This window comes from Mytilus edulis, chromosome 6, assembly GCF_963676685.1.
Source record: "Mytilus edulis chromosome 6, xbMytEdul2.2, whole genome shotgun sequence".
Classification (NCBI taxonomy): domain Eukaryota; kingdom Metazoa; phylum Mollusca; class Bivalvia; order Mytilida; family Mytilidae; genus Mytilus; species Mytilus edulis.
Window position 1 is genome coordinate 77,246,155 of NC_092349.1, and position 15,021 is coordinate 77,261,175.

At 32.7% G+C, this 15,021-nt stretch overlaps 2 protein-coding genes across 2 annotated transcripts; one reads left to right on the forward strand and one right to left on the reverse strand.

The window, feature by feature from the left end:
• Nucleotides 1–1,207: 1,207 nt before the first annotated feature.
• On the forward strand, nucleotides 1,208–2,707 carry LOC139526823 (uncharacterized). Its single transcript, XM_071321975.1, has one exon. It carries the CDS (start codon nucleotides 1,597–1,599, stop codon nucleotides 2,626–2,628), a length of 1,032 nt encoding a protein of 343 aa, XP_071178076.1. The 5' UTR covers nucleotides 1,208–1,596; the 3' UTR covers nucleotides 2,629–2,707.
• A 3,381-nt stretch (nucleotides 2,708–6,088) lies between these two features.
• Nucleotides 6,089–7,998, reverse strand: LOC139526641 (complement C1q-like protein 4). Its single transcript, XM_071321802.1, has 2 exons — nucleotides 7,755–7,998; nucleotides 6,089–6,531 (listed from the first exon to the last, which is right to left on the reverse strand). The coding sequence occupies exons 1-2, from the start codon at nucleotides 7,996–7,998 to the stop codon at nucleotides 6,089–6,091; spliced, it is 687 nt and encodes a 228-aa protein (XP_071177903.1).
• Between the last annotated feature and the right edge of the window lie 7,023 nt (nucleotides 7,999–15,021).

Sequence of the window (15,021 nt, forward strand, 5' to 3'; positions counted from 1 at the left end):
AGTAATTTTGCATTTGTGTTTCAGATAATGAAAACAAACCTCACAAAATTTAAGGCCAAATAAACAATAAAACTGCATACAAGACATTTCATCCAAATTCTTTCATAATTTTTGGAACACGTTTTACAAAAAATGTTTTTAGATATTTAAATATGACGTCACTTTCGGCGTTGCATTGACTATGGCTAACAGGGCTTTGATTTTGTAATGTATTCATTTTTCTTCTATACAGAAGCTAGTCATTACTTCAGTTTAATCATGTATATCTATTATATAGTCATTTTATAAAATTTACTGTTTGCAAAACTATGTATTATTCCTGGTGGTAATGATGTTTTTGTCCCAGGCGGATAGCATTGGCCTCACAACTTTTTAGAACATTTGGTCCTCGGCGATCGTAACTTTGTAGTTGTTATGACTATTAAATTTTTTACCATTGAGCATAGTTTTGTGTGGACGTATCGCGCGTCTGCCGTATAAATTGTTTTTTTTAACCTGTTACTTTTTGACTGCTATTATTCGTTTGTTTTGCTGTCCTATATTTTCCACCATTTATCTGTTTATTTATTGTAACCCTGTCGTGTAATGATTTCATTTTAATTCTGTGTGTGTTACATTTCGCTGTTGTGTCTCTGTTGTGTCGTAGTGCTCTTATATTTGATACTTCAGTTTTAGCTTGTAACCCCGGATTTGTTTTTTTCTCTATCAATTTATGAATTTGAAGAGTGGTATACTACTGCTGCCTTTATTTGGATGGAGAGTCGTCTATTTGACACTCATACCACATCTTTTTATATCTAGATATACCTATTGGAAGTGTGATGAAATGATTATAGCTGTTAATTTATTCTTGATAATAATTATGTACGTTTCGGCAACAAAGTTTATCGACAGGTTGTAGGTATCCGAATGAGCATTAACTGTGCCTCTTTAATACCTGATTTGTTTTGTACTGTTATGAATCTCAATTTATGTTAAAACCCGTCTTAACTGCATTTATCGGTAATTTGTACATTTTTCCTTTGATGTGTACTCGCTGATAGTGTCAGTATCAGTGGACTGGCCGTGATATAAAAATTATTAGGTTAGTACACAAATGACATGCGCGAATGCAACGCGTAAGGATCTACTTTCCCCTTTCATTCACAAAATTGCGCGTATCTTTTTTCGCAAAAACGCACGGTATTTTTGGCGAAAAAAACGGAGTACCTCTACTTTAGCGGACCCCATAAAAAGTACGGGAAACTATAGTAAGTACTAGTATATAGGAATTGGTCCCGCCAAAAAGTTAAAAACGAAAATAGGCCAAAAATCAAAAAAAGAAGGTCAAAATCGAACTCCCCAGGTCAAGTTTTGTTTAAAAAACTGTTGTTTTAAACAGTTTTTTAAATGAAAATTACAAAATATAGTAGAAATACGTCTTGGTAAGTGTACAAAATGTCTACGCTTCCGTAACTCAGGTAGGTATATCACGTGATAAAAATTCCATTATCTGTGACCTCTATGTCATGAATATTCATGAATAAGTGACGTCATTGTCAACCGTAACGTAAAATCAGCTGTGTTTACAAACACTGTTACAATGTAAATACGGAAATGCCGATCAAGTTAAAAGATTTGTTTATTATTTGTGAAAGTGTTGAGAAAATTATTCAGTGGTGTTTTTCACTAGGATTAATTCTAGATTTATCTGGAGAGGTATGTAAAAAGTGTAGCCATGGACATTTCAGTTTAAGAAAAGACAGTTCTTTTTCAAACGACATTTTTTATTGGAAGTGTAGCAACAAAAAATGCAATAAAAAGGTCTCCATCAGAAACGGATCATGGTTTCAAGGACATAATTTAAGTTTGGAAAAAATATTATTCATCACTTATTTCTGGATTTACAAAATAGACCAAGAATTTGTTAAACATCAACTTTCTATTTGTAATCAAGCAATCGTAGATTGGTACAATTATTGCCGTGAAGTTTGCATAGAAATTTTGGAAATAGACAGTGAAAAAATAGGTGGAGAAAACGTTATCGTAGAAATAGACGAAAGTAAATTTGGAAAAAGAAAATACCATAAAGGGCGTCGAGTTGAAGGACAGTGGGTCTTTGGAGGTATAGAAAGAGACAGCAAAAAAAGTTTTTTTGCATCAGTAGAAAATCGGACAAAAGAAACACTGTCAAAATTAATAAAAGACAACATAAAACCAGGAACCACAATCATCAGCGACTGTTGGAAGGCATATGATTGTCTAGGATCTGAGGGATTTGAACACTTAAAAGTCAACCATTCTGTAAATTTTGTAGACCCTGAAACAGGAGCGCATACAAATACGATTGAAAGTACTTGGCGAGCACTTAAAAAATCACTTCCAAAATACGGCACAGTAAAATCCCTTTATGACACTTATTTCAGTCAATGTTGTGTACGAAAAAAATATATTATTGGCTCTGGCGACCCTTTCCTAGCATTTATTAACCTTATTAAAAAAGTGTATAATCCGGAAAAACAAAAACAAGCCCTAATTACGACAGAAACCATCACCGTCAGTGTACCACAACCTGCATCTAAAAAACCAAGAGTACTAAACGAAATAACAAACACACTTAATTCTAGTATGGATGATTTTCAAGCTTAAATGGGTAAGTGCATTATATTTATTTTTAATTGTTCAGTTTCACTAGTTAAAATCACTTTTTAAAAATCATTTACAGCGACGTCTTTCGAAGCGGTAAAAAAAATGGCCGCTGATTATATTTCAGCATAGCAACGTAACTCGGGGTTATCGGTCATGCGCATAAATTGTGCATCTTCCAATTTCCTTAATTTGCTTAAACAGATTCTTCCCAAAAAAACACTTGACATCGATTGAAACGATTGTAATGAAAATGTGAACATAAAATGCATGAAAATAGACTTAAAAAAAAAAAGAATAATTGATATATATGAAGTACAACTAACATACCATACCGTCCATGATTCCATATCCGAGTTGTTATTCCGGCATACAATACCAATACATGGTGCTGTTCCAAGTAGTTTTCTTTTTCTTGAGAAGTATTTTTTCTACCTGTTCGGTCACTATGAAGTGTTACAACTCATATTTAAACGCAACACATAAATAGTGGCCAAAAAAGTACCGCTATCGCATCAGAGAATTAAGCTATTTTATAGAAAAAAATGAAATTTGCGCATTTTTGTGGGACCATCATACACAATTTTTGAATATGTCGTTTCAGTGTCAATATAACAGATATGCATAGAACAAAGAACAAACAAGTGAACCGTAATCTTCATGCATGTAAGCGGATCTAGGATAAATTTAAAAAAAATGGGGGTATAACCGGGGCACCAAACTATAAAAGTCTGCTTTGACAAGAATTGTAGCCTTTATACGGGTTGACTGTGACCCGGGTTGCCTTCCTCTAAATTCGCATCTGAACTTAAAGGTAACTGCAGGGCCTTTAAACTCTTAAGTTTCATATTTCTGGTCCGTTTTGATAAATAAATAAACATGACTTTGAAAAAGCAAGAATTATAAGCTAAAAGTTTAGTGACTTCTATTAAAATGTTTAAAATAATTATGAAGTCGACAGGAAATGAGCATGTTCAGATAATTTACAGTCAGCTTACATTGCCGCGGAGAAAAGGGGGATGGGGTGGGCTCCTGTATAAATGTCTCCTCACAGTGCTTTCTTAAAACTATTTGAAATCAATGTGATCGTTTTCATGATGAACACTGAGCGAATCATGACAAAATTACGTCATTTTATCTACTAAACTAAGTAAAATATAATCAAAACTTGTCGTTGAACTCAAAATGATGATCGATGAAAAATCTGCTGTCGTATCATCTTAACTTTATCACTGACTGTCTGTCACTAGGATGATGCTTTGGTTAAAAATAAAGAAACTTGACTTACCGGTATGCTACCATTATATTTGCCATTGTTAGTGTCATGTCCAAAGCAGAATATTAATGAAACGCATGCAATAATTCCTTTTCAATACTTTGTGCAAGAGAACAGCATGTTTACTGCACTGTGACAAAATTTCAAATGACGTAATGCAGCCTATGACGTCAAGTGTGATTCGCCGTGAATTGACGCGAAAAAGTTCGTTTGTTATTTTCTCTATTATTGCAGTGATTTTTATTTTTTTCTTAAATTACCGATAAACAGAATAAAGGACTTTTTGTTTTTGATACTGACTTTATCACAGAAAATATCAGGCTCGCCCTTCGGGCTCACCTGATATTTTACTGTGATAAAGTCAGTATCAAAAACAAAAAGTCCTTTATTCTATATTTAATTGATTAATTCAACAGCACTTACCGTTGTCTTGATGATATTTTTCGCAAAATAATAAGTAATTTTCTACATATATTGCCGAAATTTACCAAAAGGAACTAACTTTAAATTAATCAACTGTAAACCGTTATAACTATCCTTTCCTAGATTTAGATATTTCGGTTATACACGGGAAACTCCACACTAAAATCTACGACTTAAGGGACGTATTGTTAACTTAATTTTCCCTTTTTGGATGGTGATGTTTCTTTATCACCATCTTACGGTGTTTATATTTCACAACTCGTGTCAGTTGTGAAAGTTCTGATTTTAACGAATAAAATCTATGTGATATTGGTAAATTATTAAGGCAGGGATTTTGTTACCACAAATTACTCAAAACCTTTACTAAATTCTTTCAAATATATAAAGATTTGGTTTTAAAGTTTGGCTGTACCTTGGCTTTAAAACTTATTTCAAACGGGATAGCACATCCTTATTTTCATACGGAGATTTTGTTTATCATGTCCAGAGATTAAGAACCGGACCTGGTAAACTTATTAATCCTTCAATGAACATATTATAAACGATGATCAATTCAACATTGTAATTATATCATTGTATATTGTGTTTATCGATACTTATACTGATTTTGTTATCAGTAAATTAAAATCAAAGCATATATCATTTTTATATACATATACACATTCATGGATCTACAATTTGTTGATACCTGTATCGTGCCATTGCGCAAGATCATGTTTTACTTTGACGGTTAATGGCGGCTTTACACTGAATCTTTTAGATGCTGGATGTGTACTGATTGATAATTTAGTCTTACTTGAATGTCTATTTTTAAGGTTGTTAGCTCCTTGAACTGGCTATCAGTTACTGTGAGTACTCTCAGATCTGTACTTAGTGTCTTTTTGTTGTTGGGATATTCAAGTACCTGGTCACGTCCACTCCGTGTTTTGTGAGCTGTATTTTTTTTGGTTTACATCTGATAAGTTAAGCCTTTTTCAACTGCTTTTTATAGTTCGTTCTTATGTTGTACTGTTATGCGAAGTCGGGACCCCGCTGAAATGTTTAAACCCAACACAGTGTGTATGCTTCTGTATGTCCAAATTCGCCTGTAATTCAGTGGTTGTCGTGTGTTGCTGTGTTACATAGAAAAGAGGAGGCCAAATATATCAGATTGAAACTCTCATAAAATAAATGAAAACGCCATAACTAAAAAAGAAAAAGGCAAACTGACAAACAATAGTACTATGATTACGCAAAACATAAAATAGTGAAATAAAGACTATTTTGTTTTCGCTTATTTATTTTGTACATTAATTGGGCAGTTAGTTTTTATGTTTCTCGTTCTGAGGTCTTTTATGGCTGATTAAACAGTATGGTCTTTGCTCATTGTTGAAGGTCGTACAGTGACCCATAATTGATTATTTCGGTGTCATTTAGTCTCATGTGAAGACTTGTCTCATTGGCAATTACTATTATTTTTTATATATACCTAAATTAAATGGAATAATGCGTGTATATTGGTAAAAAAAAGTTCAATAAGTTCAAGATATAAATGAAGTCAACAGTATTATTCAGCTGTTTAATTGTCATGAATCTAGTCAGCGAAAACCAATCCGAGTCACAAACCAATACCAAGGAAATCACATAACCTATAAGTTGGAAAAAGGGAAAACAGAAACACATTATTTCTAAATTAACAAATAAGGGTAGGAACACTGTCTCAGAGGTTTGTCAATGATGACAAAATAGACAATCTCTTAAACAATACAACTTAACAAGGAATTTTTAGTCAATAAGCCAGCCGGTAAACGACGATCTTGCATCCTTAGAGCTGAGTATATTCCCATGCGGTACGTATGTTGAACTGGTTCGTAGGAATACAACATCCCCCTGGACAAGTACTAAGACAACAGTCGACGAAGACGACCTCCATTCATTTGTTGCTGACGCATCGACAAAGAAAGATCCTTGAATGTTGGCATTTTTCACGAATTCAAACGATGCATAGTGATGACCCATTGTTATGCTGGTTGCAAACGCATAAAGACCGTCTTGTGGTGCCGTAAAGAGACCAGAAAAGGGGTTGTAGCCATTTCCAACGTTGGTTTTCTGGACATCAAAAATGATTGTATGATGCTTCCCAGGATTGTCTTCGTTTTGACCTAGATAGGCATAAAACCCTATCTTAGTATTTTGCATCACAGTGGGGTGGACGAGAAGTCGTTTTCCTACAAAAAGTAAAAGCCTAGAATATATTTTATTCTAATGAGAATCAAGCTGTTAGATAACGTTTGAAATCAGACAATGAAAACATCAACTAGGCAGCAACATAAATTTGTCATTGTCTGTTGGGTTTCAGGAATGGTTTAAGTACTGTTCCAGAACAGATATGGCAATAAGAAGTTTGAGTTAGTTTTAAGTTATCTCATCATTAATTGAAGTATTACACATTTTTGCTTGAACATTTTTTTTTCATACCTGTACACAGTAAACTGTTGTAGTTTTTTTTAATTATGTTTATCAATTTTAAAAGGTCACTATATTATATAGAATCATGGCACATTTATTATGTATTAAAACGTAAGTTCTTATGTTGTAATGTAACAACACTGTTCCATGTTATAAAGAGAGTTGGGATCCGGCTAGCATGTTTAACCACTCCACAATCTGTATGTATGTGCCTGTGTTACATATTTCATTTCCATTTTTGTACATACATCAGTCCGTTATTTTCTTGTTTACATTGTTTTACATTTGCTTTTTTGGAGCCTTTAATAGCTCACTATGCGATATGGGACTTGTTAATTATTGAAGGCCGTACGGGGACCTATAGATATTTATTTCTGTGTCATATGGGTTCTTGTGGAGAGTTGTCTCATTGGCAATTATACTACATCATCTTTTCTATCAATAACAAAAATACCGAACTTTAATGAAAACTCAAAATCAAAAGAGTTATGTAAGACAATAACAATCAAAACCAAGGAGTAATCAAGGACTCACAAAACCAAAGGACATTTACATCAACAGTTATATATATAATAAATAAGAAACAACACGAACTCCACTAAAAACCGGGAGTGAAATCAGGGGCTCCGGAAGGGTAAGCATTTCCTGCACTGTATACGGCACCTGTCGTGTTGTTTCTTTGTTCCATTCGGTAATGATTGAAGCTTATTATGAATGAGGAAAAATATCATATCTGTTTTCTGACACATTTTTGTCATAATGGCGACCGTAAAATGTCTTGAGTGATGACCTTACTTTGATTGATTCATGGCCCAACTTTTGAAAAAGCAGTTGTCCTCGTTCAACAAATCAACGTACTTCGAGCAAGCTCTATAGTAACGGCCTACACGCGGACGCTTTTAAATAATCATATTCCTAGAAATGTATAGGAAGTAAGATAATATAATTTATTCATTTCTCACTGAAAAGACATTTCTCTTACTTGTATTAACATTATATCTATTCCTCCTAACTGGTTCATTTCCCAGAACAAGATGTCTGTCCTTTAAGGTGCTGTCTGTATTTTGGATAACGGAATGTCTCACCTGCAAACCAAGCTCCTTAAGGTTCCACCAATTCGACTTATCACATTTCTGATCATTTTTCTTCAATTTAGTCTCCATGTTATTTAGTCTCTCAGTCAAACGTTTGATATGCACTTCTTGTCCGTGAATAGTGTTTTCCATTTTAGAGATTCGCGTGGTCTGATTTTCGACTATTTTCACAAGTTCTAAAAATCGTTCCTCTGAAATTGATTCGCATCCTCGAAGGAGTAAACAGGACAGAGCAATCGAATTTATAAACAAAACAAGGAAATAATGCATACTGACTTAAATGTATAGACGCATTTAAATGGTCTTATTGAAAGACAACAGAGATAAGATTATTAATGTAGTCCATATAGATAGATAGTAAATATTTCATGCAGGAAAAGACATATTTTAATGTCTTGTAAAGTGATTCCACTAGAAATAATGGTCTACACACACAATAACCTAAGTACTACATATCTTTTAACGTTTTCATTTGAATTTTTTTTTTTTTTTTTTAAAGAAATATATGTCTCATATATTGCTGGGGGTTATCACCAGCACAGTGGTCAGCACTTTTTGCTGTGACATGAATTGTCGTTGATATGGTCTAAGTTTGAGATTAATTCTTTACAAAACTTAATTCTTTTCATAATACTAGTGAGTTTGTTTCCAAGTTTTAGGTAACATTAGCTGTATTTGGTTTACATTTTGAAATTTTGGGTCCTTAATACTTTTTTATTTTCGTACTTTATACGGCCATTGCACTGTTTTATTCGGGCGTAACTGGTGTGTCGTTTGTACACGAATCTCGTGTCTGCAATACGACATTTTAATCCTGCTATCTATGGTTATTTTATGCAGTTCTTTGATGAAGGATTAAAATTCATCTTCATCAAAATGTAAAAAAAATCACAAAGATGATGATGGCAAACGATGCACATTTATCTAATATTAAAAACCTCTATCGGACGGAAGTGAAATTCTCCGGTAAACATGAAATCATTTAAAATATTGTAATATTGTAATGTAACATCAATTTACTTCTATTAGATATTCTCATTTATACCTAATAACTAATATATCAGAGATACTTTGTGCAATGCTGTACACTAAGTAAATTGTTAACAGCAATAGAGTGCAATAAAGTATATTATCCACGTTAAAAAAAAAATCCGCGTGTGTATGGCCTCCAACATGCTAGTGATCCAATGCATCGTTTCCACAATCGCTTCAATGGTCATATCAGCGATATCTATAGAAAAGGGACAAAATACACCAGAGGGATAAAGTTGATAAAATTGATTTCAACTTCACCATTTGGGACTCTTGGTTTCATAGCTTCCTTGGTAACAGCAATGCTCTATCAAGTAAATCATCATAGGAAATACAAGCCCGGAAATATCGTATCAATTGGGAGACATATACTCCGTATGCAGGCGCTGCTGGAATGTTGCTACATAGATCACAATTGGGAAGCTGAAATGGTCTCTTTTGCCGTAAAGTTTTGTTTTCAACCGACACTAATTATCAATTTCTAGATGAAAGTCAAGATATGAGGCAGACTTAACTGTATCTGTAGTATCCCTCTATTTCGATCGAAAAACATAGTCACCAAATTTGTATTATTTATCATATATATATAGCGGAACGAAAAGTTAAAGGATATTGCTAACTTCTTATCTTTTTTCCTAAGAAGTTCCTGTATGAATTCAGCTTCATAATAATTAAGAAACAAGACGGCAAAAAGGGTAGCACAATTGGTTCCCATTGAATACCGTTAGTCTGTAAAAAAGCACGTCCTCCAAACGTATACCTCCGCCGGTATTCAGACAGCCGGATCAGACACATTTGGAAACGCTTCCAGATTAGTCCAACGTTGTTTCATAAAAAAGGATAACGAAGAAGCGAATATATTGCTTTAGGAAAGGAAAAATCATAAATCATACAGTGTGGAAAATACTCAATCTTTTTCAAACAAAACGCTCTCTAGAACTTATATCATCATGAACCTTGATGTTTTGATTGACATTATGTTGTATGTTACGTTAAGGGGACGTGTTTTTCAACAGATGATCGGTATTAATAGTGTGTCTTTCTTCTGATTGACTTGTTCCTTTATCGATTCAATTTTCTAAACAGCTTTAAATATAATGAAATTGCTCAAGAAATGTATATAATGATAACTAATATCTTTATCATTCTTATATATTATTGTTTAGTGTATATGAGTTTCAAATACGGTAAAATCATAATTATTTGCGGTCTTTTTATTTTTGAAAAAAAAATGTATAACGGGACAAAGACAGATAGATTTTTTATTGAATAAGCCAGCCGGTAAATGACGATCTTGCATCCTTAGAGCTGTGTATATCCCCATGAGGTACGTATGTTGTACTGGTTCGGACGAATACTACATCCCCTTTGACTAGTGCTAAGACAATAATCGATGAAGAAGACCTAAATTCACTTTCTCCTGACGCATCAACGAAGAATGATCCTTGTACGTCGGCGTTTTTTACGAGTTCAAACGATGCATAATGATGAATCATTGTAATACTGGTTGCAAACGTATAGAGACCGTCTTGTGGAGATGTGAAGAGACCAGAAAAGGGATTGTAGCCATTTCCAACGTTGGTTTTCTGAACATCGAAAATTATAGTATGATGCTTACTTAGACTGTTTTCGTTTTGACTCATATACGCATAAAACCCTATTTGTGAACTTTGCATCATAGTAGGTTGGACGAGAAGTCGTTTTCCTACAAAAATAATAGCATTGAACGAAACTGAATTATACTAGAAGCCTGAAATCTAAAAAATGAAATAAAAATAAAGTACGACGCAACATACAGTTTTCATTGTTTGTTGATTTTAATGAATCAATGTTTGAAAATAAATTCGAAGTTATACAGTCACTGTTATTGAGTGAAGTTTTGAATTATTCAACTAAACTTTTGAAATTATTAATTGAAATTATTTTAACTATTTCTTGCTTATTATACCTATACAAAGTTACTATTTAAGTGTTTTAAGACGTTTATTGATTTGTCATTATAACTGTGTTTTTTTTGTATTTCAACATTGGTGTTGCAATTTCATATACTGTTTAAACTGTTGAAACAGTATTTATTGGTTATTAATATCATTGAGAACGATATACAAAAACGTTCGTATTGTTGTTAATCACGTTGTAGGTAATTGACATGTCCAATTTGAATGAGTAATACAAAGATTTGAATATAGATAAAGTCCTTTGTTGTTTTAATGTATTTTGAGCAAAAAAATTAACAGATTGAACAGAATCATTATCTGTTTCGGCTTTCGTGAAACGTTGTACGATGTAGGTTACCACATATTGTTTGAACCCGCTGCATTCGTTTGCTCATGTTCTAATTCATGATCAAAAACCTGTTGTTCAGTGGATGTAGTTTGTGGTTCATACGTGTTTCTCGTTTAACGTTTTTTTTATGTAGATAAGACCGTTAGTTTGTCTGTTTGAATGGTTATACACCGTTATAGCTTACTGTTTGGTGTGAGTGAATGGTTCGTGTTGGCGGCCTGACTTTGCATATCATTTGTTTCTTTTTAAACATTGGGACTTGGATAGAGAGTTGTCGTATTGGCATTTACACCACATCTTTCTACCAATGTTTGGAATATTTAAACTTGTATTTCAATGCAATATTAAACTTACTTGTATTAACATCATATTTATTCCTCACAACTGGTTCCATTTGGTCATTATTGTGTCTTTCCTTTATTTTGTTATCGTTATTCTGGTGAACTGAATGTCTCATTGGGAAACCAAGCGCCTTACAGCTACATAAATCGGGTTTATAACGTTTCAGTTCATGTTTCGTCAGTTTAGTCTCCATGTATCGTACACTACACGAAATCCCGGATTTGAAGAGGTATGCAAATGTTATGTAAATGTATTCAGAGACCGACATTTACATATATTTATAAACCGCTGCATTTAGTTCATCTTGTCTTTACATGTTGTAAATATTAATATTTCTTGTGCTATACCCTCCTATGGGCGGTTATGAGAGACCGCGGTTTATAAAATATATTAACACCTAATCAAACCATTTTGCAGTTAAGAATTTATATATATTTATGACCGCCGCAAAACTTTTGCAAACTTATGTATTTGTATACCTCTGCAAATGGAAACCTTTGTCATGTATTTTTCTATGATGTAAATTTATCTGCAAATGTGTTTCTTTGTCTAGGTAGTAAAGCATCATCATTCAAATGATTTTATATGGGTTATAAAGTGTAAGGTGCATCTACATTTTCCTGGTAAGTAAACCAATTCAAAACGAGAACTTTATAGGGGGTTGTAAAGCATAATTTCCTTTAATCTACAGAGACCTGTCAAATGTATTGTAAAGGAATAATTTTGTAAGTCTTTATTGTCGGCTGAAACGTATGTCAAATCAGAACATATCAAAAGCCTTTGAACATATTTCGAAATGTATGGTAAATACATGGATTTGCAGACAATTTGTTTAACTGAGAAATGTGGTCAAATGATAATATCAATGACATGTGTAAATATATTGGGCATATGTAACTTTAAATACATATGCAAAGAAATGATAAAGAAAGATATTTCAAACAGCTAGAAATGTATGTATAAATATATAGGGCATATGTAACTTTAAATACATATGCAAAGAAATGATAAAGAAAGATATTTCAGACAGCTAGAAATGTATGTGTAAATATATTGGGCATATGTAACTTTGAATACATATGCAAAGAAATGATAAAGAAAGATATTTCAGACAGCTAGAAATGTATGGTAAATAGATATATTTGCTTTTAATTTGCAACTATATTTGAAAGGTGCAGAATATATTGACAAATATTTCCACAGCTTTAGTGGTCAAGCTATGATATGACAAATATAGCTGCTTTGGGATTGGTTTTGGCATATTGGTAATATCATTTATTATACATGTATTTTAATAATTTCGTTTTAATAAAAAAAATTAAAAAAATCGGTTCAACATAATCGGTTATTGATCTCTTCTCGAGCTCTGTTTGGTGTACTGCGTAAATTTCTTTATCCATCAAAATCTTGTTTCTCGGTAAGTTATGATGGCTCATTCGCATAAAACGATCGTTTCCTTCGAGTGTCGCTTTGAAACTTCTGGAATTGCACGAGTCATAATTTACTCTGTTTATAAAACATATATTTTTTTTGAAAGAGACATATACTACAATATGTATTATATATGTTACTGCAGAGACATATATACTATATATATATATATATATATATATATAAGTACGTCTGAAATTGCGAAAGCAAATTTACAGATCTAACATTGTTGGGTTGATGTTTAAGACGAGTTGTACTATATGTATATATATATATATATATGTCTCTGGTTACTGGTAGTTATAATACATATATACAAATTAAGTCTGAACAATTTTAGATATGCGGCCTCATTTTAAATTTAAATCGGTACCATTCGGAAGGTTATCGATCGATTTATCAAGTTTTTATAAATATTCCTTCATTGGTAGATTAGTTATCACATAATATTTGACACAAAACACATCTTGAGAGAATGTTTTTTTTAAGAATCGGCTAGTTTGCACACATACTTAAACGTTAAATCTATTGATGAATATTTCAGTTTTGTAATATGAGTTTTCCTTATCCGTTAAGTCCAGTCACGAGATGTTGAACTCCGTGTGCTTCATGAAGCTCTCTCTGCAAAAACGTTCTTGTGTGTGAGAATGAAAGTTAAACACTACAAACAAAGAACCAGTGAGTCACGTGTCATAATTGACACACAATTTACCAATGAAATCAAACAAAATCGATAGATAATATCATTCCATCGACGAGATGTCGCCCTTCCTCCGATCAACGGGGGTTTATCAGCAGTTAAATGTGACAATTATCACCTTTTACAGAAAGATCTGGTCCGAAAAGATCAATAGAAGACCACCGCTAGTATCAATATCCATCAATATAAGGCACAAACAATTATCATTTCTTTATGATTAATAACATCATATTTTGTCTTAAAACAATGCTCCCGTTGTCATTTGATTGTGTTGTTTTTAAATACGCAAAACTAAAATAAGTTATCGAACTATCAGTCATTCGATATCTCATTGATCGCCTATTCCATCCTAAAATTTTACAGCTCCTATATGTACTTTGACAGGAATCGCATTTTTTCTGTCATGATCAAATAAGTTTTTATTTTTTTTATTTTTTATTTTTTCTGCAATAATTACATTTAACATACTTTGCATACTTTTTAATTGAAATAACATTGAAACAAGAATCGATGTGACAAAGTCATTTTGTTTTAACATAATTCAAGAAGATTTGCAAACGACAAATACATATTACAATTACTCTTCAATCTTTTGAATCTCTCTCTGGCAAATTTCAAACAAAAGAAAAGTATATAAAACATCTTTTAGGCTTGGATCAGCATCTCAAAAACTTACAGGTCTACAGAACATAAACTGTACACACAACACAAAAAACAAATGACAGTCATAATACAAGTACATGTAACTTACTCAAACAGAAGGTACAAAAACCTATCTTACAAAAAAACATGGAAAACATATCTTTAAAAGATATAAGGCAATTGTACCCTGTACAACAAGACGAAGTCTAGACTTATAGTCTTAGCGGAAATGTATATGATTCGTGTTTGAACAAAGCAATATCTTGCACTTCTTTCTTAGACATATTTTACGCAAAGTCTTAAAATAACTACATGTCTTATTTGTCCTTTAACAGTGGAAACATATATCATTGTACTTGCTTTCCATACAGGCGGGAAAAAAGGAAAGAGGGGCAAAATACATAAACTATCGTTATAGTTAAATCGCATTGATAAATGTTAAAAACTTTAAATAAATTGATATATTCAAGAATATTTTCAAATAAAAAGATAAAACAAAAAAGTGACAAGCCTCTGTGTCTATGAATATATCAAGGCACATTTCTGATTTTCAATCTTTAACTTGCATCATGCTTTGGTACCTGGCGGATATAAGTATTCGTTCCATTGGCTATCATACAACATATTTTTTTTACGTACAACTCTTCCGTTCACGATGTTGTAATACCTAGTATGCAGGTTGAACTTCAATCTTTATCTATTGAAGCTGTAGTTCTTTGGGT